The sequence below is a fragment of the Labrus mixtus genome, chromosome 5, assembly GCF_963584025.1.
Source record: "Labrus mixtus chromosome 5, fLabMix1.1, whole genome shotgun sequence".
In the NCBI taxonomy this organism is placed as follows: domain Eukaryota; kingdom Metazoa; phylum Chordata; class Actinopteri; order Labriformes; family Labridae; genus Labrus; species Labrus mixtus.
The window spans coordinates 29,853,371-29,881,202 of record NC_083616.1 but is presented as its reverse complement, the minus strand read 5'-3'; the positions used below and the strand labels follow the sequence as shown (position 1 = coordinate 29,881,202).

Sequence of the window (27,832 nt, the reverse complement as noted above, 5' to 3'; positions counted from 1 at the left end):
GCCCTTTACAATGACTGATAAGCAGCTAATAATTAGCATGCTAATTAGCAACTTCTTAAATGTGAATATTCTGACCTCAATCTAAAGTGTTGCCCCCAATTCTTTTGGGATGTTTGAAGATTATTTTATAGAAAAAAACAGAAATAAATCAATGAAAACAATTCAAATCGATGTTTACTGAGAAAAATGTTTCATTCTTTTTGTTTGGTCCTGATTGGGCTCAGCTTTTAGATACAATAATGGGATGTTCCAGGGAGGAAAGAGTTTGGGAACCGCTGGTTTAAACTCTGTTATGTCTTAATGTTTTCATGATACAAACCCACTGTGTTAAATCGGCTTCTGTTCATTTAAACCTTTACCCTGAATACCAAGCAAACAGGTCAAGTCCAGTCTTTTATCTCAGGCTGTACAACAACAAACAGACAAAACATTAACTCAAGGACATCTGCCTTCGACTCTGACGTCCCTGAGATGACTTCTACTTAAAATGTGTAACTAAGCACTGCTGGGGATAGTAGGAGTTAAATTTCAAAGGATTATCTTAACTTCAATCTTTGATAAGACTGTACTTTTAAAAACAACATTTAACAAAAAAAAACAATTTTTAAATTAAAGTCTGATTAGGTTAAATTTGAATCTGTGCACGTTTTGCTGCAGGTCACACGAGGACACTAACAACATACAGGCAGGCGTAAACCAACGATGTTTGAGAATAAAAACAATCCCTCGTCTGCAAACACATTCAAAGCAAACCATGTGAATATCCTCGAAGATTTAAAGACATTATACATATAAATACAGCAGAAATCAAGTTTATCCTCTGTAAATGTCTCTCTAAGTCATGACTGTCTACAATGAGGGAGCAGCTCGAGTCCTGGAGTCGCTGGAGGAGAGCGGAGGCTTCAGATTAGCGGAGGTGTGGCCAAACAGAAGTTTGTTTTGGTTAAATGCTGGAGCTCAAGGGTGAAATCTACTGGATCAAAAAGTTGCACATTCTTCCTTTAAGTGTTTATGTTTTTCTTCACACCTCACATGGAGGGAACAATGAGTCACCACTGTATTTTGATAAAACTATTTATTTGTTAAAATGATATTGAACAGAAGAATGACAAACATTAGAGATGTATGGAGCTTTAAACTAACCATGCTGTAACTCTGGTCCCTGTGTAAACAACAGTGGATGAAGGTACTTAAAACAACGACCGGGTAAAACACTTGTTGCAAAAACGCATCAAGACAAAAGTTATGAAAACATCCTTCTTATTATCTCAGACAGGTTTTGAAGAAGCAACATGAGGGTTACAGGGAGATTTCTTATGTACATTAAGTGCTTTAGACAGCTGACATGATGGATGGTGTAGCATTAATCATGAAGGAAAGCTTTCTTTAACAGTGAATGTGTCATTATAGTGAAGTAGGGCTGTCTGCCTTGGTGCTTTATTCTCTAGGTCAGCTTCACCGCTCACCATTTTCACGCATTTAGACAAACCCGACTTTCCTGTCAGTAAAGGAACCAACAGAACAAACACTTTCAGCTCTTCTTTGGAGAGGGTTACAGCGACTGTTGCTTTACAAACATCAGTATTTTTTTTAATTTCTTTCACCCCCCTGAACGTTTAAAAAAAACTAAAAACACAATCCCGATTTCAAATCCAAAATCACTCAGCGACACTTTTATATATATCATCTTTTAAAACAAGTATGTACAAGTCTTCAGAGGGCTTTACATGTTTGTAGTTTTGTAGTATTTGCTCTGTAAAAGTTAAATAGGTGCGAGCACACACGCACACACACACACACACGCAGACCTAGAAAAACAAAAGTAGAGGTACTTAAAACAACGTACAGGGTTCTTAAAATTAAAAAAATGCAATGTTTACGAAGATAATCATAATGTAGTATTGTAGGTTTTTACTGTGTACACTTCTGCAGGATCATCTGATATAGTTTGCGGTTGGTTCAAATGCCTCAGGAGTTTTGCCCTTTGTAACCGTCAGAGCAGAGAACAAGAGCTGTGTGAGGACCGTTTTCTATCTCAGCTCATCTATCAATTATTTACCATCTGTAACTAACCGCACAGAGACTGAGGGTCCAAGTATCAGAGAAGCTGCGAGAAATGAACCGTCCTGCATAAGAAGACCAGGCTCGGCAAATTCAGTCTTTATATTTCCTGGACTATCGATCGCTTTCTTCAACAATTCTTTTATCCGTCCAGCACACTGGAAGAGGGAGAACAGTTTAATTACATTACAGTGCGACTCAAATCCAGAGGACAGACACGTTTAAATTATGTAAAAAAACACACATTTGTGTACATCCTTCATTAGATAACTGACCATACTGTTGGTTATTAAATATTCTCTACAATTTATAACTAAATCTAATCTGCAGTATGAGCAGGTTGATTCATGTTGAGGGCAGTGAGAAAACAGCAGAGGGCTGAAAGGAGAAAGCAAGGATACTTTTAACATTATATTTATAATATTTCCAGATGTAACCTCCTTGTTTCCACACAGATGACTTTCATTTAACCACGTTGTTGCATAAAGTCGTTCGACGGTGCAACTGGTGTTTTTGTGACAGGTAATTAATGCCCAGAAAGAAAATGCAACAGACTGTGACAAAGTCAGGGGGGGAGGGGATGTTTTTCGACCATGGCAATGTGGTGATGACAAAGTGAAGTTTAAAGCCTGTTTATGTTGTTCTTTTTATACAGAGTATGACAAAACTGATTTTATTTTGTGGCCACCGTCGTCATCATGAACCCTACTGTCCTACCCCTACTGTCCTACCCCTACAGCTTCATACGGAGCTGTGCTGTATAAGAGGCAATCTGGTATTACTGTACACAAATAAACAGAATCTATTACATGACGGCCTTACAGGAAATTAAGCGGCAAAAATAAATAAAATAAAAAAGATTGGTTGTTTATGAGAAGTCCATTTGCTGCCATGGCAACAGGAGAGAGATCACAGAATGAGGCCGTGCATTTTAATGACGCACCTGTGTGTTCATAGAAACCTCTGTGTTGTTCTGATGTGTGTGTGTGTGTGTGTGTGTGTGTGTGTGTGTGTGTGTGTGTGTGTGTACAAAGTGGCGCAGTCACAGCCAGCTGTCAGTGACCATTCATAATAGTCTGTGATGTGGATGCGGTGTTGGGGGGCGGGGCTGAAGGCGAGCTGCCGGCGCTGGTGAAGAAGTTATCGTCTCTCAGTTTGAGATGCTCCGGAAGGTCCAGTTTGGCCTTGGCCTCCTCGATGTCGTTGTTGATGGCCGTGATGAGGGCTTCTGAAGGACACATGAATGCATGATAGGAAGTCAGAGCGGATTGCAGTGAGTGTCAGATTTGCTGACATACAAAGAGCGGAGCTTTTGTACAAAATGAGTACGTGTTTGTAAGAAAGATGTCGTACCAAGTGAGTCGTAGCTCCTCTCTGGACGGATGTAGCCGACCATGACAACGCTGAGAATCTCCCCGTAGAAGTCCTCTTTGAATGTGTGAATTACATGAGTCTCCTAGAACCAAAAACAAACCACCAAAATGACCACCATGCAGTCATATGACTCGAAGAATTAGACATGTTCAAGTCGTCTGCAGTGTTTTCCCACTGATAACAAACTGATAACAAACAGTTACACGGGCAGGGGACATTTTCATAACTGCCCGGCACTGACAGCCCGTGGTGTGGAGACGTGTAAACTGTTCCACTTTCTATTTGTTGTTTCTTACTTCCTCTATGATAAAAAAGCTAAACTGCTAAAATGAAGCTAAAATGTATTTTGTCTGTATTGTTGCTCTGTATCTTTGCTTATGTTTTGCTACTTTGTATCTATTTTTATTTTTTTGTCTTTGTTTGTTCTCACTTTAGTTGTCATGTCTATGTCATGTCGATATATTCTTGTTTCATTTTGTTCACCTTATCACCAACATAAATAAATAAATGGAAAAAAAAGCTAAACTACTCATGTAGCTTCTAAAAAAGGTGAACTATATCAATTATATTTATCATTAATCTTCACGCTCGTTATACTCTTTTTTTAAGGTTTATTTTGGGGATTTTATACCTTTAATTGAGAGACAGGACAACTGACCCGAACCCGGGTGGCCCACCTGGAGGACAACAACCTCTGTACATAAGGCGCGCGCACTAACCACTAGGCTATCGGCGCCCCGTGCTCATTATACTCTTGATCTACTAGTTTTTTTTTCTTTATCATGATGGATCTAACTACAATAAAAGGAAACCATTTAAAGCATTTTTATGTTCCCAAAAGCCAGAGATAGTGTGGCTTCCCTAACAGGAATAATTACTCCTCTGAGTAAAACATGGAATCAAAAATGACAAAGCATGACCCTGATCATAATAAGTCTTTTCAGCATTCTGTAACTGGCATTCATGTGTGATGATGAGTGAAACCACAGTCACAGAAGATTCTTATTAAGTGAATGCAGGTTCCAATGAGCAGTTAATCACTTTTCTATATTTAGTCGCATTGTGTGACAGTTGATTTATAGCTAAAGCTGTGGAGAAACGAGCGGGCTTGTGACCACCTCATTTCTGCCTTTAAACTCCACATGTACAATAAGCATGCTTACTGTATGTTTCTGACTTCACTAGGTTTGAATGCTGCTTCTTTCTGGGGCTCACCATGGATTTCTTGGTATTTTTGTAGTATGGGTTCCAGCCAATGCTCATCACCATTTTGTAGACATCCCCATTACTGACACAGGCCCAGCCGTAGTAGATCCCAGTGCTGATATCTGCTGGAAGATGGTCCACCACTGAGTCGGGGAAATTGGCTGGAGAAAGGAGAGAGACGGTGGTGGTGGGGGGGAAAAAAAGTGTGAAATTGAGTTTCTGTCTCACTCATGAATTTGTTACAGAACTTAAAGCAAACATCTTCACTGGAAAGTTTTGCATAATTTCATGAGAAACCTCCTCTTTAAGGGCGACGGTAGCCTAGTGCATAATGCGTAGAGGTGGGCGATATGGGAAAAATATCATATCACGATTTATTTTTGGCAAAATCACGTTCACGATTTTATCATGATTTTTTTCATACTGATCTTTAGACAAATTTGGAAGTTACTGACCAGTTCAACCAAACTTAATTCCCTGTATAATGTTTTTAAAATGCACAAAAACTGTGCTGACAAGTTTAATCTATTTGAAAAACATCTTTGTAGGTCTGGAGGTCTCTCACCCAGAACATCTTTAGCAACAGAAATGTCTTTCACTCAATTTGATCAATATTTATGAACAATTTGAAGGTTTTCCTCACCACTTTGAAATTATGATTTAGTTATGGGTCCTCTTTGTGTTCATCAGGAACATTTTCACGCAGTGATGCATTCATTTAAAAACATGTAGACTTCAAGTTCTTGTGTTTCTGTTCTATTTTAGCCCTGCAGAGTTCCTACAGCTGTAGCTACATACAGGCTCTGCAGCCTTTGTTGTTTTTTATGACATCATTGGACTAACTTTAATTTAGTTTATATATAATCAAACATAATACAGAATGTGTTCATTCTGTGACACATGATCAAAGTAAGTTTTACTGACAGAAGAGTTTAATTTATAGAGGGGGCGGGACATTGTTGATTGACAGACAGACAGTCACCATGGTTACTCACTCTCACCTGCCTGCTGCTTTGTAACATCGTTTAGTGTAATCCCTATAAATTCAGTTATCACAACAGGTGAGCTTCGGGTGGAGAAGCTTGATAAGTAACTTTTAAAAACTGAGAGAGAGCAGAAAACACCGACAGCAACATTTTAAACACCGTGGTTATATCTCTCATCTCTGTCTGTCTGAGCTCTGCCTAGACTCTCTGCAGACTGTGAACGTCTCTCCGGCTCGTTAAAAGGTTTCTTGTGTCGCTATCTGAGATGTAAATTTAACTGTGCAAACTATGCAGATAAGTTAACTGTTGCTCACGCCGTGTCGGTTTGGAAAAATCTTTTGTCTCATCTGTGCCGGAGCATAAACTGCAGCATGATAAATGAATAAACACATTAGCCCGGTTCTACGATCTCTCTGCTTTGGCAGATCATCAGCAAGTTAAAATCCTTCACAATCTAAGATCCCAAAAAACCTCTAAAAAAACCCAACCTCCACTTAAATCCATGGCATTGGATTTCTAAGTATTCATAAACATCATCTTTATTTGAAGGATTATCTTATACAATAGGTGAATGGAGCCATCAGTGTCTATTTTAAATATATCCTCATAAAGTGTCTCTTCTAACCTCTGCAGCTCACTAACTACATTTTAATAATGTGTGAAGTTTCTGAGGGTCAATGTCTGAGTCATACAAAGAATTGACCAACATTTTCTGTTTAAAATGACGAGTGTATGTTTCCTCTTACAGCCAATATTACATATTTTGTACATAACAGAAAGTTAACCATCTGTTAAATTCTGTCAACGTTACCCAACTCACATTTAAACCCACAGTCAAAAAATGATTCATGCTCGTTGCTCAAAACATGTTGAATATGTCATGCAGTTAGTTTAGTATCAGTCGGTGACTAAACGTTTGGATGACGGTGTGTTGCAGGAGTTCCCAACCTTTTTTTTTTGGATCGTGACCCCACAAAACTCTGGTGACCCCAAACGTCTAAAACTGATACATTTTAAACATGTAAATAGTTTATCTACTGTGTTGCAAGTAAACATGCATTGAAGACCACATAGATAGATACTTTATTAATCCTAAGGCTGCCAGCTGGGATGACATTTCTGCACTAATAGATGACAAACAGACTCAGCAAGTTTTTTGTTTTGGCATTGGCTACGACCCACAGCAGCCTGTGTTCAATTTATTTTGCATTGATCAATAAGTACAAATTTCTGTAGATCCCATTGGAATTTAATGGGACCCCAAGGTTATGTAAGCCTGGAGTAATGGTTAAACGAGTGACCGTGTTGACTGGAGACTTTGAGCCGGACGCGTCAGTGACTGTCGTAGAAGTTAGAGCTGCCATTGAAAATATAAAACTCAAATTAATTTTCTCTCACAATACAAACGTTATACTTTCATTTTTGCCATTGTAATAAAAACAACTGAACTAAGAGGCATTTGCGAGGATTATTTCAGTTTTTCGGCAGCAGTTGTAACTACGACAACAGCGGACGCGTTCGCCGGAAAGTCACCAGTTAGCACGGTCACTTTTAAAACCGCAACACCGGCAGAGAACGATAATGAACAGTTAAGACGCATCTACAATAACATTTCAGACAGGAAATCCGACATTTGGATAAATAACCAAAGCCTGGTGATGTCAGCGATCCAATATCAGTCTGGTTGTTTAGTTAAAACAGATTCAGGCTGAGTTAACCTCGTCTATGTAAGCTAACTGTGTAGGTTAGCTGTGTGTACTCTGCGGATGGTTAACTCACCTGTGGGTATTCCGAGTTCTTTGCTTCCTCTCCCGAAACCTCTAATGACCTCTCCCCGGCAGAAATACGGAAGGCTCTTCATGGCTAGTGTCCAGGAAACAACTGGCGATCCTTTGATTGCTACAGAACGACCTCGAACGACACAAGGAGGAAGTGGCTCTCGGATAAAAGTTCACCAGCTATGCTAGCTCAGCTAATCACTGTTACCTTCATTAGAGGTACTCTGTTCCTAAAACGGTCAAATCCACAGGTGATAGTAGTGAAGAGCCAGAAAGATGACCGTCTGACTTACTACCACTCGCAGTGTGACGGTGAAAAGTGAAGCCCCGGTGCCCTTAAAGAGCCAGTAATGTTACATGTGTTTCACACATCTGCGTCGGTTCCGTTGGTAACGCTTCTGCTGACGTCATTGGCCGCGTGAGCAAAGCAGGCCGAGAGTCACATGCTGCCTTCAGGTGGTGTAGGAAATACAGCAATTTCAAATGTTGCGTTAAAGCGGTGCTTCCTAAACGTTTTCCTGCCGGCAGAAAAATAATACTTTCAAGCCCCCTTATACACATCAACTTATATATAAACGAAACACACAATCAGTCACATTCATTGCGAACATATTCCATTTTTTTAATATAAGCGATAAGATAAGCTATGTTTATTGTCACTGTACAAGTACAACGAAATATTGTTGGAGCAAGCCTGTAGATGCCTAATATCAGAAATATACAAATATACAAATACTAAAACCAAATATTCAAATAAGAAAAACAATTAAATAATACGATATAGTATACAATATACAATTAATTTGCAGGTGACAGGTATAGAATAAATTGAGGAAGCAATTAAAAACTGAAACATGAAACTTCCACATTTGTGACATCTGGTGTAGATTCATTTTCAGCCTCACATTTACCTAGAAGTCCTCTCAGAATTTGACATGCTTTACTAGCAGTGCAAACGGTGTGCGTAGTCACGCCTTGCTGGGCCCCACTGACATAACTTATTTATCTGACTCTTCTTTTCAAGGTCACATACAAGTCATTACCAAGTCAACAAACCTAAAGTAATACAATCTGTTGGATCCACAGCTAAGTCATGATATACACTGCATTTTAAATTTAAAAAATGTAAGGCACTCTGTATCAGCCCCATTGAAATCACTGAATGATTTAGTTGTTGGTAGTCTTTTAGTGCATGTTTGCAGATTCTTGAGCTTTTAAATCAAACCACAAGAGGGCGACATCAGAGCTGTCCTTCTCTTCAATTCTCTCACTCAGACCCTCTACTGGTTTTTAGAGCTCTTACTGTAACTTAAGATGCATGATGTTGATTTTTCCAGGCAAAAGAGAAAACCAACGACGAACTTCATCTCTTTGTCGAGATCGAGATTGTCTTTCATCAACACCTCAATGTACAGGAACAAGTTCAACCAGTGCAACCAGTGCACCAAACAGGTATCTGTCCCCAGTCGTGGAGCCAAAAGGAGAAGTGATGAAAAGAGGAAACTCAAATGTGTCCGCTGCTGGATGAAGGCACAGGTACGGTAAGACTGTTTTCATTTTGTTTTAAAACTGCTTCAATGAACACAAGCTGTAAATGAGACATGTCGTGGAGTCAAGTTTTTTTGAATCAAATTCAGATGTATTATTAGTCATCTCGACAATGCAGTTGATACAAATAGATTTGTCATTACTCTCTTCAAAGAGAGGATCAAGTTTTGTGTTTCCGTGTTATATATTGTGATTTATTTTTGCTCTGTGATTGAGGCGAGGAAACATATAATGCAATAAAAACCTCATGAATTAGGTGAACATAGAGGAGAGTTTGGATCCCAGTTCAGGTCGTTCAATTCATCTTCTGCCCATCAATCACTTGTCATGAGCCGTGTTTTTTTTTGTTCCTGTCAGCAGTTCACTGTACAAAGTTAATTTTCCAGAACATTCCTGTTTTAAAAAAAACCTCCCTTTTGCACTATTTAAGACGAGAGAAAATATGAAGTCAGGCTGTGAAATATGTCGCATTGAAGGCAGCGAGCAGCGTTGAACTGCTTAGTCTAACAACGATGATTTTAAATGTATTTTAAGTATGTCAAATAAATCCTTGTATCCTGCAAATGTAAATAAGAATTTGCAGCGAGAACAAGGAGTCAGTCAGGTATGTTGTGAGAATACTTTTCTGTTACTGAGAAGGGGGCTGAGACCTGGGAGAACAAGTTCTGTCAGCTTTGCATGATTGTAGACAGTTTAGTCGGTCCTGATTTATGTGGGGTTTAAACTAAATCAAACAAATGAGCCATGCATTAACAGTTCAGGTGTAGAGTGCTGCATCGTAGTGTGTTGTTAGAGCTTCAGTCTAAGAACACTTGATCTGTTCCTTTAACTTTCCTGGGAACCGTCAAGAGCACTTTTTACATTCTGAAGAAATATGTTGATGTCAACGACAGACTAGAAACTAAAGACTGAATTTATACTTTTAAAGGTTAAAAAAAACATTAAAAAAATGTAAATCAGATCACTCTCACTCAGAACCAAGAAAGAGTAATAATATCAAAAGGTAGCGTTGTTTTTACCATTTATTACGATGGGGTTACTCATATATTTTACAGGATTTAATCTTTAATGGACGCACACATTTGTATACATCTCACATTCTGTATTCATTATAATATGTCTTAGTGAGAATCAGAATCAGAATCAGAATCAGGGTTTATTGCCAAGTACATTTACACATACAAGGAATTTGACTTGGTGTATTGGTGCGAAACAATTAACAAGGAAATAAAGCAGAACTAGCAACAACTTAAATAATACAGAATAAGAAGATATTACAATATATAAAATAGAATTTAAAAATGTAAAATATAAAATATAAAATTTTGTCCGCGGGCGAGACACTTGATTAGTTTCTTCTGATGGACACTTTACACCGCAGCCTCTGTCATCAGTGTGTGAATGTGTAGGTGAGACGTCAGTGGAAAAACGCTTTGAGGAGTCAGAAGACTAGAAAAGTGCTGTACAAGCTCAAGTCTTTTTACTAATTGCAACGCTTGAATTACTTTTTTAAAGCTTTTATTTGGAGCTAGGACAGGACAGGAACTAGAGTCACAGAAAGAGAGAGAGTGGGGAATGACATTTAGAAAAGGAGCTACATACATGTCTTTTTTGTGTGCGTTCAAGGGTATCAGTCATAGTGATGGTGCGTTATATGGAAGCCCTAAGCAGACATGCGTCCATACATTTTATTAACCCCCTTTTTCCCTGAGGCATTTCTGCTTGTTTTCTTGAGATCTTCGCTTTTATATGTTGTATCCCCAGAGTTAAATAAGCACAAAACAAGCGTAGAAATATGCTTTATTACCTCGTGTGGGCAATGGCAGCACGATTTGATTTTAAATGAAGATTTTTTTTTTTTTTTTAGGTCTAAACAAAATTAAAATAAAAGCAGCTTATCGTTGCATGTTTATTACAATGATTCAGGTAGTCTTTGATAGCAGAGCAGATAAAAAGAGACTTCACAAACAATAAGGATGCTGCGACAAAGACGGCTGTTTCTGAAGCTCAGCTTGGTCCTGGGATCGCTGTGGATATATGTGCTGCTTCATCGCCCAAAAGCAGCCTGGGATCCTACCTACATGCTCAGGTACAGCTGGCTGGAATACACAGACGATGACGGCGGCCCGGTGAAAGTGTGCAACTGTTCGGAAATCCTGCGTGGAGAGAGGGAGGCTCTAGAGCAGGCCAAACTTCTGACCATCACCAAAGACTTCCACAAGAATGTGCAGATCCCTGATGAGTATTATATCAATGCCACCCAGGACTGCAGGTGGGATTCTTTAAACTGTTTTTTAACTTTAAGCTGTTGTAAAAATCATCTGATTTAATGAAATTGATTTGGCTGAGATAGCATTCATTCTCCATGTGGTGTATTTACAGGAATTTCAAGCGAAGCAGAAAATACCTGACATTCCCATTGAGCCAGGAAGAAGAAGACTTCCCTCTGGCCTACTCGATAGTTGTGCATCATAAGGTATGCTGATTCTAAAGCTGACATTTCAATTTGGATAAACTTCAAAACAAACAAAAAAAAGAGAGATAAAAGAAGAGTGAAAGTGACAGAGAGCATCACAAACAGTGCAGTGGAATGCACCCAACTGTTGTCATAGCAACCTGTATGCACAGGTTCACTGTGATTGGCTGGTTGCGTTCAAAGTTACCCTGATTGGTTGTTTGATTCAGGCTGGATTAAAAAAATAAATATATATATATATATATATATAAAGGAGGGTTCTCTGACACACATTTATTCAAAGGAACATTTTAAATCCAATTCAATCCAATTTAAAAAACTTTATTTATCGGTTAGGAACTTCAGTTACGTAAAAAGCATGAATGAGAGCCCAGCACAAAAACAAACCGCACACACACACGCACGTATCACATATCAACATCCAAAGTGCAATGAAAGAGTCCTGAGTGAAGACGAAACAAATGATGCACGACAGATTAGCAATACATAATGCTAATATGGGTTTAAAATGAATAAACATTCCAGTTAACTTTGAGATATATTAAGAAGCAAGATAAATATGTCATGAATAATGTTATGAAAGGTTAAAAAGAGTGGTGTTCTTTCATGAGTCTGACGGATGTGTGAACATCACTCCTGTCCTTCAGCAGCTTCATCGGTTAAATATCGCATTGACTTTAAGATTCTGCTCCTCACCTTTAAAGCCATGCATAACCTCGCTCAGCCACCCGCACTCTCAGGTCTTCTTCCATTCAACTCACAGCCTGTCCAACAAGTTAAAATGCTGCAAACAGAAAAATCCTATTGTGAAAAAGCTAAACATTTTCTGTGGCTCCCTGAGTAGCCTTCTCGAGTAAGAACCTGCCCAATGCCGGACACTAAAAGTCAGGATATCCAAATGTCTATTCCTTAAATCTTAACTGATTATTGGCTTAACTTTGACTCCCAACTTTTTATTTACTGAATCACTGGAGTGCCTCTTTAAAAAAGCAAACACGTGTAACAATCAGTGTAGTCTATGGAACATGCCGACACACCTGACTTCTTCTTTGCCGTTTCCCAAAGGTGCAGAACTTTGAGCGACTGCTGCGAGCCATCTATGCACCTCAACATTTCTACTGCATCCACGTGGACAAAAAATCTGACGCCTCGGTGCTCTCTGCCATCACGGGCATCGTCTCCTGTTTCCCGAACGTCTTCCTGGTCAACCGGACCGAAAGCGTGGTCTACGCTGCATGGCCGCGCGTCCAGGCTGACCTCAACTGCATGGGGGATCTCTATAAAATCAGCACCAAATGGAAATACTTCATCAACCTCTGCGGCCAGGATTTCCCTCTAAAAACCAACTTGGAGATCGTGAGGATGCTGCGTTCACTAAATGGCGGGAACAGCTTGGAGTCGGAAAGAATGGTTGACGCTAAGAGGTGGAGGTTTTCTTATGTCCACAATATAACTAACGGAAGCATCCAGGTAGGCCACTTCTTTTAAAAGTGCTGCATTGATGATTCTCACATTTTGACCCTTCGTGAAACTCCCAATATTCATTCATTCTTTCATTTCATTCATTCACTATTCACATTTTCTCAGTTTACAGGAGTTTTAAAGGAGCCGCCTCCATTCAACATCCCCATTCTGTCAGGAAACGCCTACATAGTGGTGAACCGAGGCTTCATCCGCAGCGTCCTGGAGGACAAACGAGTGCTGGCCCTTATGGAGTGGTCCAAAGACACCAACAGTCCCGACGAGTTTCTCTGGGCGACCATCCAAAGGCTCCACGGCGTTCCTGGATCGACGTGGCCCAACCCGAAATACGACATGACAGACATGAACGCGATCGCCCGGGTGGTGAAGTGGATGTGGCACGAGGGGGAAGAAGGGTCGGAGCAGGCCGTGTACCCGGAGTGTCAGGGCGACCACGTGAGGGCGATATGTGTGTACGGGGCTGGAGACGTGCAGTGGCTGATTGAGCAGCATCACCTCTTTGGCAACAAGTTCGACACAGAGAGAGATCCCATCGCTGTCTTCTGCTTGGAGAAGTATCTGAGACAAAAGGCCCTGGCGGAGTTACGTTAGTCGACTTAGAAAAAACAACAAAACCACTGGAGAGAAGACTAGTTCATTCTCTACAGACGTTTCCACCAGGTCAGGGTCAGACTACTGGAAGTGCCTTTGATTGTTTCTGCAGAATATATACAAAGTGGGTGGTACGTCTGACAGCGAGGAGGAGGCGGACTTTGTGACAGAATACTACATACAGGACGAGATCAGCAAAGAGAGGAGGCGGACCATTTTATCCACAGGAACTGCTAAGATCAACACAAAATGAAAGTTCCTCACAGGTGTTTTTACATTTTCCAAAAAAGGCCAGAGGGAAAAAAGTCTTCTTGAAGATTTCATGCCTCCATTTGATGCACGATACATTTTTTTGGATATGCAAAAGCGAGCAAACAGCAACACCTCTGAGTATTTATTCTCCAGGAAAACACTGGAGATTTCAAAACAAGAAATGTGAACGTGACAAGTCATCACTGGAGCAGTTGCAGAGCTGCCTGCTCTCAGTATGTATGTATGTGCTCCGAGCCAATCAGATCAGGCTGCCGGCTATTTCCCCATGCAAAAGGACTAGAAGCATGTCATCAGCATGACTCACAGATTCCCTCAATTCTTTTAAATCCCTTCTTAAAACGTGCTTTTACAGACTTGCTTTTATGTGATGTCGTCTTCTTAAAGTCTTTTCTTTCTGGTTTTACTATTTTTATCTTCTTTTACTTCTTACTGTCCTTTTATTAATCCTCTTATCTTAACTCCTCTTATGTTTTAACTTGATAATTTCTTATCTTACTTTGTCTATTTATGTTTTATATTTATATTTACTTTTTATTTTTATTAATATTATAGTTTTTTTTGATCCTTTAACCACTTGTTTCTATTTCTTTTACTGCTCTTACCTTCTTATTGCTGTTATCTTTTGATTTTCTTTTAGCTCTTTTAGTTTCTTTTTAAATCTTTGCTCCTCTTGGTCTCAGCTCGTGTTGTTGGGTTCTTGTTTTGTCTGGGTTCTTATGATGGTTCTTATGATGGTTCTTGTCTGTTGGGTATCGTGCACTATGGGTTCTTTTCTGTTGAATTGTATTTAATTATTTTTAGTATTTTGCATTTGTTATGTTCTTGCTGTTGTTTATGTTCTTCTGTGTTTGGGTTAGTTTGTTTTTGTTTTTGCTGTTTGTCAAAGAACTTTGTAAACCTGTGTTTTTAAAAGGTGCTATACAAATAAAGTTATTATTAATATTATTATTATTATTATTATTATTATTATTATTATTATTATCTGTTATAAGTGGCTATTTTGTATTCTTGTTAACATTAAAGAGTGTTTTTTTTTTTACTGATCTGTATAAAAAAAATGAAGTGTTATATATAAAAAAGTAGATTGGCACATCCAAAAAAGTCTGGACTCTCCAGTCCACAATCCCCCTGGGTGATGCAGCGACACTGACTCCTGTCCTTCTATATTTATGTACTTTTTAATTCTTCTGAAACTCTAGGACAGAGTCCAAGACAATTTTCCCTTCGGGAACAAAGAAGTACATCTTGTCTTATCTTAGATTAGTGTTATCAGATATATCATTATGCAACGTCCAACGTGTGCATTGTTTGTGTGAACAGACTGTTGAGAAAGAATAAAAAAAATAAAAATAAAAAGTTTTCGAAATGTTATCATTCCATGAAAGTTGCAAATCAACCAAATCAATTTTAGAAACTGAATGCTGCGACAGGCCCAGACTGTGAGGAAATATTTATGAATGTGAAGATATGGTTGGTTGGAAAAGTTGAAGTAGTAGCATGAAGTACTAAATAATTAAATATGGATTGAAAGAGCTGCAGCTCACTACAACACCTTCATTAAGCGTCTGGAGAAGTGGTTCTCAGCCTTTTTAGACTTAAAGTCTTTATATGTGATTTTTAACACTTAAATATAATATAAATCAAGTATATCCTCTGAAAATAACTCTGTGAGTCATGACTGTCTACAATGGGTGTAACACCCGAGTCCCACTGTCTGTGATGTTTTCAGAGTTTTCAGAGTCCTATCTTCACTTTGTTTACATCGCCCGGACGGCCGGCTGACTCCTCCCCTCGTGTATACAAGTTGTTTAATTGAGGGACTAGAGAAAAGAAGAATAACATACTGTACTCACTGCTTAACTGTGTTTCTAGATCACGCTCATTTCAGGTAAATTTACATGCAGTGTGAAGATACGAGCATAATAAAGATCGCTAGCATTAGCATGCTAACATAACAATGCACCACGAGTTGTTTTGGTTTCATGCTGGTGCTCAAGGGCGACATCTGCTGGATCAAAAAATCGCATATAAAGCCTTTGAGAGCCACAATGACCAAAAAATATTTCTGCAAGAGCCACAATCAAAAAAACCTCTTTCTTTCCTAAAACATGTGTGGGAAACAACGTGACATGACTTGCAAAAGAATAATTTCTGCTGACAATGTTTCCCTTTTCTAAATAATTACTTTGGAATTTTTTTCTCTGAGTAGGTCCCAAAATCAGCCACATGTGGATCGAGAGCCTCGGGTTGAGTATCACTGGTCTAGTGGAATCGCAGGATACGACCAGGTTGTATTGTAAATGCAGAACTGGTGATAATAATTTAATGAGCTCAAACAAGAAAGTTCTTCAAGGATCTATTGTTAGAAAAAGACAAAAAGAGAGCTAAATGAACCACTGTTCCCTCAAGTTACCTAGTCTGCCATGTTTTTGTATCGTGTGTCATTTTGTATTTATGATGAAAGTCCAACCAGTAAATTAAAAAGAGATTTAAAAAAAAAAGCTGAGGTGACTGTCGAGGAGGAACAAATATTTTTAATGAAGAAAAAGCGTTTACATATTTTCCAATAAATTAATACTTTGCAAGCCAAAAACAAATGTGTACAAATATAAGAAAAAAAATAGAAGAGAAGGCACCGTCTATACTGTATCATCATGACCATCGGTGAACTACACAACAGAACTTCTTCATCCCCCCTCCTCTCTCTTTCTTACACACAGACATACAAACACAACCCAAACAAAACAAGAACAAAGTTACAATTCTGCTTTTCTGTGACTCTCGATCTCAAGCTGTACCTACTAAATGCATGCAACACATTATTGCAGCTACTGATAACTGCTATTTTGCTACCTTTATGATTTCATGTTGTGTTTTTTCCCTCACAGTGATATACAGTGTTAATAGTACAGCCGACTGACTGACAGCCTGTGGAGATGGAAAGTAACTCAAAGAATGGAAATCCCCACAGTAACATACCAAGCTAGTTTAAATGTCACCCCAAACAGGCTCGTACAGTCCTCCTACTTCTGTGTGGGAGTCACATTTTTGTAAACCTCGACTACCTGTTATTAGCCCTGGTAAGATACCAACATTTTAGTCAGAGCTACAGGGCTCTCTGATGAGAACACAAGTGTTGATTTGTGAGCACACAGGCTGTTACTGAACATCTGTTTACATGGATTTGGTTATGAGTTGAAACAGCCTTGCCGTGGGCTCAGATAACCTCCACACTGACTGTAACAATGGGTTCAAACGGGTGCAGAGCAACAGACAAGTTGGACTAGTACATGGATTTTTAGCAAAGCCAGTTAGTAATCCCTCCAAAGATGACGTCAAAGAAAACAACAGCTCCCAAATAAGGAACAAAAATCCAGTTGTGTGAAAGGTCGTAGTACGGGGAAAAGTCTCTGCTCTGTGAATACAGTGTTGTGTTCAGCGACCTCACATCCATACTTTCCTCCTTCATTTCCAAGTGACGTCCTGCTGTTATATACCGCAGCACTTTCCTTTTCTTACCCCATGATGCTAGTTGTTGGAGTGTCAACAATGTGCCACACACACGTCATGCTGGAGGCTGACTTATATTCAGAGACGCCGCTTTAGGCCGCAGCACGATGCAGGGAGGAGAGAGGCAGCAGCCACGTGTCTTCAAGTTGTCACACAGCAGAGTTTCCTCTCTTATCGGCTCTGAGTGAGAGAAAGAGAAAGACTTGTACACCTCTTTGCCAACAAGACATTCAGGTAACACTTTAAACTGAGGTCACAATATTCACCAATAACTCGTTGCGGTAACACTTTATAATAACCATCCAAATAATGTTAATAGACGCTTTATAAAATATTTACAAACCATGAACAAATATCTGGTCCATGTTTATAGATGTTTTATAAACCATCTCTTAAAGGTTTATAAATCACTTGGTCATCATTAACAAACACTTTATAAAGTATTATAGTATTACAGATAGTTAGCAAACATTATTAACTATCAAATCATTGTTTGTTAACAGTAAATAACTGTTAACTAATGGTTAATTAACTATCTATTAACCCTTATTTACCCTTTATAGATGATGGTTATTATAAAGTGTTACCCTAGTTGCTTATTAGCATGCTATATTAGTAGCGTTCAGGCTGCTTATTAGTCACTGTGATGTCTAAACAGGCTGGCTCCTCAGACAGAGACTACAGGGCTGCAGCAGAGAAGCTTCAAGTGGCAACTGAAGACTTTCATTTTGCTTTTAAACATCTTTTTCTGTGAAAGGAGAAAAATCCTGGAACTCGCTCCCTGATCACTTAAAACTTGACTTTGCAAATTTCACGACTTTTAAGAGAGCAACCATATATTCTGGTTAGGTCAGCAACAGACTTGTATTCATGTTTAATTGTTTGTATCAAAGCTAAATGTGTGACTTATTGTGTCTTGCTGTACCCGGATTACTCTTTCTTTTTTCCTTTTGAACAGTTTTTATCTTTTATTTACACAAAAGCAAAAGCTAGCATCCGCTATAAACACTTTGATATTTGCATTGGATTGCAGATTGTTTGGTTTGTTTATGTATATTGTATCCGTCCCTATTCGGGCTGGGAATCTTTGGGTGTCTCACGATTCGATTAGATTTCGATTCTTGGGGTCACGATTTGATTCAGAATCTATTTTCAATTCAAAACGATTCTGGATTCATGATTTAAAGTCTGTTTTTGAATGAGTACATACTTCAGGATTGACTCCAGTCATCTGTGAGACTGGCTGAATTTCTTGCTACTATTCTAGTGAGTTAAAGAGCTAGCCTTAGCACTAAGCAGGGAGTGACTGAAAAGCTAAAAAACACAATTTTAAAACACTTTTTAAAATCTCCAAAGATAAGAATCTCAATTTTTACCTAAATTATTTTTTTCCCCACCCCTAGTGCCTATCGAAAAAAACTGTTTAAAACTGATTAATACCTTATTCTACATGACCATAATCTATCTCTTACAGGTCATTAAGTAAGAGTTTGACCTCATCACCATCCTAATGACTGCTTATTGATAGTAAGTTAGGAAATTGTTGAACATGAATTATGATGGTAACATGCTTTGCTCAGTTTGGCCCTTAGAAGGTAGAAGTAAGAAAAAGCTATTGGAAGCTTTCAGGTCAATTTCACATGAAGTTCTGGACCATCTGTACACCTTCTCCAATTATTTAAATTGTTTTGCAGCAGAAGACAAATTGTCTGACAGTGACAAGCTAACCCTTAGCAATGCCGGGAGGTTTCCTGACCTGTACTCACTGTCGGCTGGCTCAGAGCGCCAACTATCCAGCTAAATGGTCAAAGCTACAGAAGTTCAACTTGTGGAGAAACTTAGAGTCTCTACTAAAGAAAACTCAAGGCATACAAATCTCATATATCCTTACTGCTCGTCAGAGTAATGGAGACATCGCATATCCTTTCACATTGACAGAACCTTGATGACCTTATATTATCGTGCTTTTCAAACGATTTCTTACTCTCTGCAGTGACCTCACAAAGTTTGTTCATACGGCTCACTGGACTGCTAACCTATCTTTACAGGGTAGAGTTTCTTTTTATTGTTTGTCGTGGGAATATTTGGCAGTCGTTCTTCTTTGTCTGTTAAATTTCACATGCTGACAGAGAACAACAACGACGACAGCCTTCTACTTACTTTACCGCTGTGTCTTGTAATTCTGTATCCAGTCTGGTTTAGCATTAAAGTAAAGGGCAGAGAGGAAATGTTAGTGAAACAAGGGATTGCGGAGGGGGCAGCCATATTGTCAGTAAACATGCAGTTGCTGGGGATTAGTAGCCTGTTTCCACATTGCAATAGGAGGGTAAAAGGAAGGAAAGGGAGAGAAGCATCAGCGCTGTAAAGGAGGGACAAAGACAAAAGGTGTGAAGCACAGGGTGCGATCATTTTCCAACAATAAACCAAACCAAAAGCTACAATAGTTTACATTAAAACAGAGGAACACTTTCAGACTCCAAACATGCTCAGGTGCACAAAAACATGATGAAACAAAAGTAGAAGCCATGACCCTTTAGATAAATGATTGGGCTCTCAGCTCCACTGTTCATCAGCCTGTGAGTGTTTGTGAGTTTTAGGAAGTCTGCAAGCTGCACAAAGTCCCCATTTCGTCTTTGATGGTTTATGTTTGGCATGTAATGCGTCTTCCGTGAGGTGATCAGGACTCATTTGCACATAATTTATGTTTGAGAGGACCTAATGCGTGTCGTTTTCCCAGGGCAGGAGGCAGCATTGTACACCCAGTTCCTCGGTTAGCTGGCGGACTATCTGCAGATGATGTCATATAAAGGGAGCTGTCTTTAAAGTGGCCCAGGACACATGAGCGTTCACACTACCAAACCCATGTGGATGAACGCCTCCCAGACCCCCCTCTGTATGTGGTCTGAGCTGTCCGATCTCTATCCATCCTCAGGACACATTGGGGTGTGTTCACGCCTAGCATTGAGGCTCACCTTTTGTTATCTGATCCCCCAGGAGGACGTTTGGTAACGCAGGGTGCAAACAAGGTCATAGCTGCATTGACTGATTTGTTCGATTGGGACTATGCAATTTTAAATAGTTTCCACACATACCATGAAACTGATGCGTTAAAAGAGTTAAAAGCATTTCCTGAGTCCTTTGCAAAATTCTAATAGATGTCATGTAAGATATTGTATGTCTATAATACATAATATACTTCATGTGATGACCTGCAAAGGGGCTTCGGGTGCAAATTAGCCTTAAGCTAACTCTGGTAAAATACTTCAAATTCCAACATTAATTTTTAATATTAAACTTGGTCCTTTTATATATTAAATATATTAAAATTGATTCATTATAAGAAGTAATAATACATAAAACCCTATATAACTTCTAAATGTTCAACAGAAACTTTCCTTCCAAAAAAAAAAAAAAAATCAGAAGTGGTCATCAGTTGTACTTTTACATTTTCCTGATTTAAATTTGTGTGCATGACTTTCATCTCTCAAGTAAAAACGTGTGATGCTGTTAAAGTGCTGCATGAAGCCTTAAAGGAAGAATGTGAGTATTTTTGATCCAGTAGATGTCGCCCTTGAGCACCAGCATGAAACCAAAACAAACTGTTTGGCCACACCTCCGCTATTCTCCTCCAGCGACACACCTCCAACCCCTCTCCACAAAGGAGTTATGAATAAGAACGCACAATAATGAAACACCATTAAGGGCAAGTGGTGGACAAAATTGCCCTTTTGCTCGAGCTGCAATCACCTGTGTCCTGCATTGTTGTGTTAGCATGCTAATGTTAGCGCTCTTTGGTTAGCTCATAGCTTCATGTTGCACATAAATTGACACAGAATGACCGTGATCTAAACACACTTATGTGACATCTAAATAATCAATGAGTATGTTATTCTTCTTTTCTCTAGTCTGTAACTAAAACAACTTTATACACAAGGTCGTCCCGTCCATGTCAACATGACGTAAACACAGCTCTGACAACAGTACAGCTAGCAGGACTCACACTTCTCTCTCATTGTAGACAGTCATGACTCAGAGAGACATTTACACAGGATAGACTTGATTTCTGATTATTTATGTGTAAAATGTTGCACATTCTTCCTTTAAGGACCGCAGAGTTTGATGTTTTCTTTTCATCATAATGGCTTCTTTGCAGCACCTTACATTTGTACTTTGGTGCAGTCTGCAGGAAGTATCAAAAAATCACCGCACACCTTAATCGGGTTGTTTTGTGCTGTAGGAGTAACTTTGTAAATAGTGTACGCGACTTTGTTTTACTGTAACTGTTGCACTAATATGTCGACAACAGTAACAGGGTGAACAGGGTGCGCCACATAACAGACCAGAGGGAATAAAAAAAACATAGAAGGAAGAAGGAAACACAGTCCGGCTCATTTCCAGTCAAATGGGGAGACAGCCAAAGGTCAGACAAAGGTTAGTCCCAGCATGAGGAAATTCATTCTTATAGCATCAAAGGGTATTTTCAAAAAAATCTATGCAACCAACTCGTTACTACAAGCAGGTTAGGTGAGTTACCTCAGGCATGCATATTTGTGAACAGCCCTCTCCTCGTCATACCTTAGGGCAGAGAGCATGCCTCATTAAGGCACTTTGAATACAAGTAGCTTTTCCAAAGGAAGACATGAGTCATCCTACTAAAAAAAACAACATTTTTTTAAACTACTAAAGCAGCTGCTGGGGACAACATGATTCTATTTGTCTGACTTTCTAAAGACCTGGCGGACAGGTTTAAAATGCCCCGGGAGAAAAAGTGGAAAAATAGGACTGCAGGCGGAGGAGGATTTACATACTGGTAGTTAACAAAAAGGAAACACATAAAGCAACGTTTCCTGACAAACTGCATTAACGTGATACTGCAAGCTTTCAAATATTCAAATAAATATTAACAAGCTGTTTTCACAAGCTTACATTAAGAGCAGCTTCATGTATTAAATAATGATAGAGACACACTTACTTGACAATGCTGGGTGGAATGTGAACGTACTCCATCGGGATGATTTCTCCGAGCTCCTGCAGACTATTCACATACTTGATTTTGCTGCTGAACTTTGAGCTGCAGAAAACAGAAGTCATAGAGCTCAGAGTGCACCTAAGTTTATTCAGTTGTTATTGGTAGAATAATCAAACAGTCTTTCTGGAAATTGCAGGGGTAGTAAAGAGTGTTGTAATTGCACACTGAGTTTGTGTTTGTATGAAATGTGTTATAAAGTGAACTGAGCTACCGTCCATCCCAATTTAAGGCCCAGTCCTTTTCACAAGCCTGGTGCGCCTGCAGGCCCTTCAAGGCTGTCCACAACCTCGCCCCGCTTTACCTCTCTGAACTCCTGCACATCAACACACCTACCCGCACTCTCAGGTTCTTCTTCTTCCATTCAACTCACTGCACCACCCGGCCGCCCGCCTGTCCACCATGGGGGGTCCAGGGCCTTCAGCCGCTCTGCCCCCCCACCTCTGGAACTCCCTCCCACCACAAATCCGTAATATCGACTCTCTCTCCATTTTCAAATCTCATCTCAAAACACATCTTTTTAAACTGATCATTCTCCACCCGGTCTCATAACTCCTTTACATCCTGTGTTGTTACTTTGTTGTTTTTATCTCTGCTCTATAAGGTGACCTGGAGATTTTTGAAAGGTGCCTTTAAATAAAATGTATTATTATAATTATTAATAATAAAGGCAGCTCTCAATTAGCCCCTCTGAATGTTCATGTTTAAATAGTGTGTGGATCCAAAATAAGGAAAATAAAGATCAACTACAAAATCTGAGACAGAATAATGGTAGGACGTGAAGCAGATTTGCATAAAGTGATTTGTTATTTAATTTGTTAATAGATATCATAATATTGTGCATAGATATTCATTCTGGTGTAAATGTAAAATGTAATAGTCTTTCCACCTAAACCCTAAAATCTAAATCTAAGTCAAAGCCGGTCTCGTATTGACGCCTGTCCCAAATAAAGGCAGGGTCATTTTATAGAGTGAAGTAAATAAAAGCTTAGAAGTTTGACTTGAGTTTGAGAAAGTTAAACCTTTCTTTCCAGTGAGTGCTGGATGCATGGATACACATATTGATGGTGTAAAGAGTACATCGTTTAAGTCTTCTAATATTGAGCAGTGTGATGTGTGACCTCTAAATGTAAAGAATAAATACGACACCTTATGAAGGGTCTGGTGATCCCCAGCAGAGTCCGTATGAACCAGGACGGGTGGACGATGATGAACATTTTCAGGTTTTTCTTCAGTCTGTGGCACGAGAGATAAGTGAACAAAGGAGTGATGAAACAATCTCTGACATGCATGACAACTTAAAAAGACTTCTGTCTAGACGGACTCATGTCCCACCACAAGTATCTCTTTAAAGTCCGTCTGGTTGCACGCAGCACAAAGAAGCTGCTGCAGGTGAACCCGCCATCAGAGGATGTTTGGATTACACATAAGAAGTTAAATGCATGAAAAGACTGACCTCCTCCTTAAGGTTGAAATTATACCAATATATAAAAGTCTGGAACAAATGGACGATAAACCGGACAGCATATAATTTATTTTTATATTTAAAAAAATCTGATTTTTTTGTTGCCCTCTCTCCTTTATCTTGATTCAATCTGAAAACATCAATAAAAGAAATTTAGGACAAATACGCCCTCTAATGGCCTTCCTATGGAACTCTGTAGATGAGAAGTGGTGGTACTTCAGTCCAAATCAGAAAATCAGTTATAATCATTGGGCTGAATTTCTGTCTTTTTGCATTTTTTTGCATTTGCTTTGTGTTGTACCTGCGCCTCAGGTTCATGAACCCGTCAGAGATTCACCTCTGGCTACGTTCATCTGCACCTTATCAGCCCTGTTTTCTTTGGCCTCCACGCTCTACTGACACTCAAAACGAAACTTAAAAAAACAAGCTGTTTTGAAATCCGGCCTTCGTACAACCTGCTTTTGGAGCCTGAACTGTGAATCTGGAGCGGCAGTAGCTCGGTCTGTAGGGACTTGGGTTGGGAACCAAAATTACGCAAGTTGTTCTGGTAGCTGGAGAGGTGCCAGGGCACTTTCCCGAGCACTGCCGAGGTGCCCTTGAGCAAGGCATCGAACCCCAAACAGCTCTGGTGCGCTCCCTGTGTAGCAGTGTGTAGCAGCCCCACTCTGACATCTCTCCACTAATGCATATCCACAGCTCCTGTTTGTGACTGAGTGTGATTCAGGCCTATGTGTGTGAGAAGCATGTCTCTAAAATAACAGAGTGTAAACCAGTATTTCCCTGTTTTTTATATTTTATAGTATTTTAAAAAAAGAATCATCAAAAAGTCTTATAATGCCATTTAAACTAAATATTTAAGTGATATGTAATCAAACCAAAAGCCCCAAACGTTACACAAGCAAAGAAAAGAAGAATACGCCTGAGAGCAGAAAGTAAGTGTGCACACTCAACATCTGTGATATTACAGGTAAACAATCTGAGACATTGCAGATGCATTGCACTTTGTGTAGGTGTGCAGATTACCTTCTGTCTATCATTTGGTAACACCTCTTCATCCACGAAAAACCCGGCATCCTCCTGTGAGGTGTGGCGCCGTTCAGGTAAACTATGATGTAATCTTCTGCGACCATGAGCTCCAAGGTACTGATCACATACCTACACACACACACACACACACACACACACACACACACACACACACACACACACACACACACACACACACACACACACACACACACACACACACAGATGGAAAAGAAAACACAGGAAAGACATGTTGCCACACTGTGCAAGGACGATAACAAAGGTGACACAATTTCAACCAAAATCTTAAAAAGTGTATCTGGAGAAAATGAACAACCCTGCCTTTGATGCTGCATAACTAAATCAATAATACATTTGATTTTCTATCTCTGGGCTGGGGTTGTTTTTCATGGTGAGGTTTGTGCCGACCTCCCACCAGCAGGGCCTTCTGTCCATGTTTTGTGTCCCTGCAGGTCGCTTGTGGGCGGTGTTCCACCACACACAGGTCTCTCAGGTGTAGGCAGTCTCTCCTCATCACCACACAGCTCCTCGCTGCAGCATGCCTTTCTTGTTGTTAGCTTGTTATTCTCGTTTTACACCATACCACATGGCGCACACACCACACACTCATGAGCAGCCGACACACTGATTTACTGACAATCACACCTCGCACTCTTTGTAAATTGTAATTTTTGGTAATTTTGTTTAGTTCAACTTTTACTCCATTTGCTTTATGTGTGTCCTGGATGGTTTATGTATTTTCTCCTGTGGCTGCTTAATTACTGTCATGATATTTCTATTTTTGTAGCTTTTAGTGATGTTTGAATTTGGGTTTTTTTAGGGTGCCTTTTATAAAATCTGGCCTGGGACAACAGATGAAAATAAGCCTAACTTTTTGGGGTTACTTTTCGTGTGTAAAGTAGGATATTTAAAAACGGTTTCTCACTCATAGGAAAATAGTTTGTACCCTGTTGTCGATGACACACTGTGCATTAAACCACAATACTGTGTTTCTAGAGTAGTATTAGGCTAACTCTGGGATATTTATTAATATGCAATGTCCCTGTAAAATTAAAAATAATAATAATAATAAAAAATGTAGTTTAACTGTATGTTTCCCTGGTTTTTGTCAGGCCTCAGGAGCCGGGTCATGATGACTTAAAAGTAGAAATTTTGAAACATCATGATTTTCTCCACACCTTAGAAGTCTTCCAACTTTCTGACAAAAGTTTAGGATCCAAACAGAAATGTGTTTTTTTGTTTGGTGTGAAAGAAAGAAAACATAAACAAGAGTAATTTCAAGTTCAGCTGTGACTTCTCCAGTTCTTTGAGAGCTCAGTAATGAGAGCAGTTCACAAAAAAACCTTAGATTTAAAGTCTCACCAGAACAGTTCATCATCGTTCTATTATCAAAGATTGAATATGATTTTTACATGTCTAGTTTTCTTATCCACATACATTTGACTACAAAGAGGAGCTTTACTTACAGGAAAAGGTTTTCCATGACGTAATTGTAATTGTCACAGTTGCTGTCCGGTAAGAAGCACGCTGCAAACACGATGATGGCGTTTTGTTGGTCGTAATAACCTGAAAGCACAGACATTCAAAAAAGACAATCACAGTGACTGACTGACTGATTGATTGATTGATTGATTGATTGATGAATAGAACATTATTTTCAAAGTCTGAAAGTTGTCTTGCATCACAGCGGCTCCATAAGCAACATAAAATATGACGCAAACATTTGACACGACATTCAAACGCTAAATATTCAGAGGCTTTTAACCCGTTTCGATCTTATTCAGCTCCATGTGTGCACAGAATACATCCTCCAACATGAAACTATTTCAACTCTTCAGATTCTGACAACCTTAAATCTGACTTCACACCGAACCTTTCATTGCCGTAGTTTAGACGTTTTTAACACTTAGCTGAAATATGATTGACTTTTTATTTGACTCGACAGAACGGGGTAAGTGTCCCGTTTGCACACCTCCATGAGAAATGACTCTTTTGTACGGCTCGATGCACTTCATGTCAATGCGATGCTCCTGCTCTCCGATCACCACGCTCCTCCACAGTCGGCTCTCCTCAGCCGCTCGCTGTCCTGCCACAGCTTCACTCGACGCCGCTCCTGCGCCCACATCAGGCTCTTCTGAGTCTCCTGTTTCACAACAAGACAAACCAACAACCACAATGTATTTTTAGTCTACTATTCATCGATAACACACTGAGTACAAGGTGAGTGTTTTTCCTTGTTGTACTCTCTGACCGTGTTGGTCGAACTCCTCGGCCTCATCAGACGTGTCCAGCTCGTCTATGTTGACATCCAGGTCGTCTCCCGTATCCAAAGCCTCGTCCTCCGTGTCCAGAGCGTCCTCCGACAGAAGAGACCCCTCACTGCGGTCCAAAGACACGTCCATAGGCGGCGCTGCCAGCTTTCTCCTCTGATTGGACCCGCCCGACAGATCAGCAGACGAGGACGGATCTGACCAAAGAGAGAGAGAGAGAGAGAGAGAGAGAGAGAGAGAGAGAGAGAGAGAGAGAGAGAGAGAGAGAGAGAGAGAGAGAGAGAGAGGTTTCATTTGATGTCTTTGATTGTTTGAAAGATAAAGATGTGATTTCACTTCATGGACTGTGTTCATCATATCCTTATCGCTAAAGATGTTTCCCCACATTTTCATTTCAACGTATTATCCTGTAATATATGACTATAGTATATGTAGCCTAGTCTATACTCTATCCACTGTTTACTGTTTACACACCAGATTATGAACGGTTTGTTTTATGATTTTAAAATGTTTCTATTTGAATGTTTCTTTTTCTCTTTGTCAGGATGCTTCTGATGCATTTTAAATTGCCTTGTTGCTGAAATGTGCTCTATAAATAAACTTGCCTTGCTCTAAAATATCAACTTACTTACTCTACACACTAAACTACTGCAGTTCTCTAAATGTTGCCGTTAATCGGGCCTCCATACACGGCGAAGAACTTATTCAAAATACCTCAGCCAGGCTCCTTTGACAGATG

The 27,832-nt window shown here is 39.5% G+C and overlaps 3 protein-coding genes across 7 annotated transcripts in view; 1 reads left to right on the top strand and 2 right to left on the bottom strand.

The window, feature by feature from the left end:
* Positions 1 to 1,056: 1,056 nt before the first annotated feature.
* rfk (riboflavin kinase) lies at positions 1,057 to 7,816 on the bottom strand. The gene is made up of 4 exons (XM_061038916.1): positions 7,407 to 7,816; positions 4,651 to 4,802; positions 3,415 to 3,517; positions 1,057 to 3,289 (listed from the first exon to the last, which is right to left on the bottom strand). The coding sequence occupies exons 1-4, from the start codon at positions 7,486 to 7,488 to the stop codon at positions 3,117 to 3,119; spliced, it is 510 nt and encodes a 169-aa protein (XP_060894899.1). The 5' UTR covers positions 7,489 to 7,816; the 3' UTR covers positions 1,057 to 3,116.
* A 3,030-nt stretch (positions 7,817 to 10,846) lies between these two features.
* On the top strand, positions 10,847 to 15,438 carry LOC132974685 (beta-1,3-galactosyl-O-glycosyl-glycoprotein beta-1,6-N-acetylglucosaminyltransferase-like). The gene is made up of 5 exons (XM_061038914.1): positions 10,847 to 11,225; positions 11,336 to 11,429; positions 12,495 to 12,899; positions 13,017 to 15,098; positions 15,133 to 15,438. Exons 1-4 carry the CDS (start codon positions 10,930 to 10,932, stop codon positions 13,500 to 13,502), a joined length of 1,281 nt encoding a protein of 426 aa, XP_060894897.1. The 5' UTR covers positions 10,847 to 10,929; the 3' UTR covers positions 13,503 to 15,098; positions 15,133 to 15,438.
* An 856-nt stretch (positions 15,439 to 16,294) lies between these two features.
* Positions 16,295 to 27,832, bottom strand: part of LOC132974683 (protein prune homolog 2-like) — a 57,391-nt gene continuing 45,853 nt past the window's right edge. For 2 of the 5 annotated variants that reach the window (XM_061038908.1, XM_061038909.1), the window contains exons 12-20: positions 27,075 to 27,290; positions 26,796 to 26,966; positions 26,290 to 26,389; positions 24,800 to 24,931; positions 23,461 to 23,547; positions 22,258 to 22,356; positions 21,819 to 21,860; positions 19,446 to 19,478; positions 16,295 to 17,465 (exon numbers count right to left, since the gene is read on the bottom strand). In XM_061038908.1, coding sequence (XP_060894891.1) covers positions 17,435 to 17,465; positions 19,446 to 19,478; positions 21,819 to 21,860; positions 22,258 to 22,356; positions 23,461 to 23,547; positions 24,800 to 24,931; positions 26,290 to 26,389; positions 26,796 to 26,966; positions 27,075 to 27,290 — 911 coding nt within the window. In that variant the 3' untranslated portion in view covers positions 16,295 to 17,434. The remainder of the gene's footprint in view (positions 17,466 to 19,445; positions 19,479 to 21,818; positions 21,861 to 22,257; positions 22,357 to 23,460; positions 23,548 to 24,799; positions 24,932 to 26,289; positions 26,390 to 26,795; positions 26,967 to 27,074; positions 27,291 to 27,832) is intronic. The other 3 variants (XM_061038910.1, XM_061038911.1, XM_061038912.1) reach the window with 3 other exon arrangements.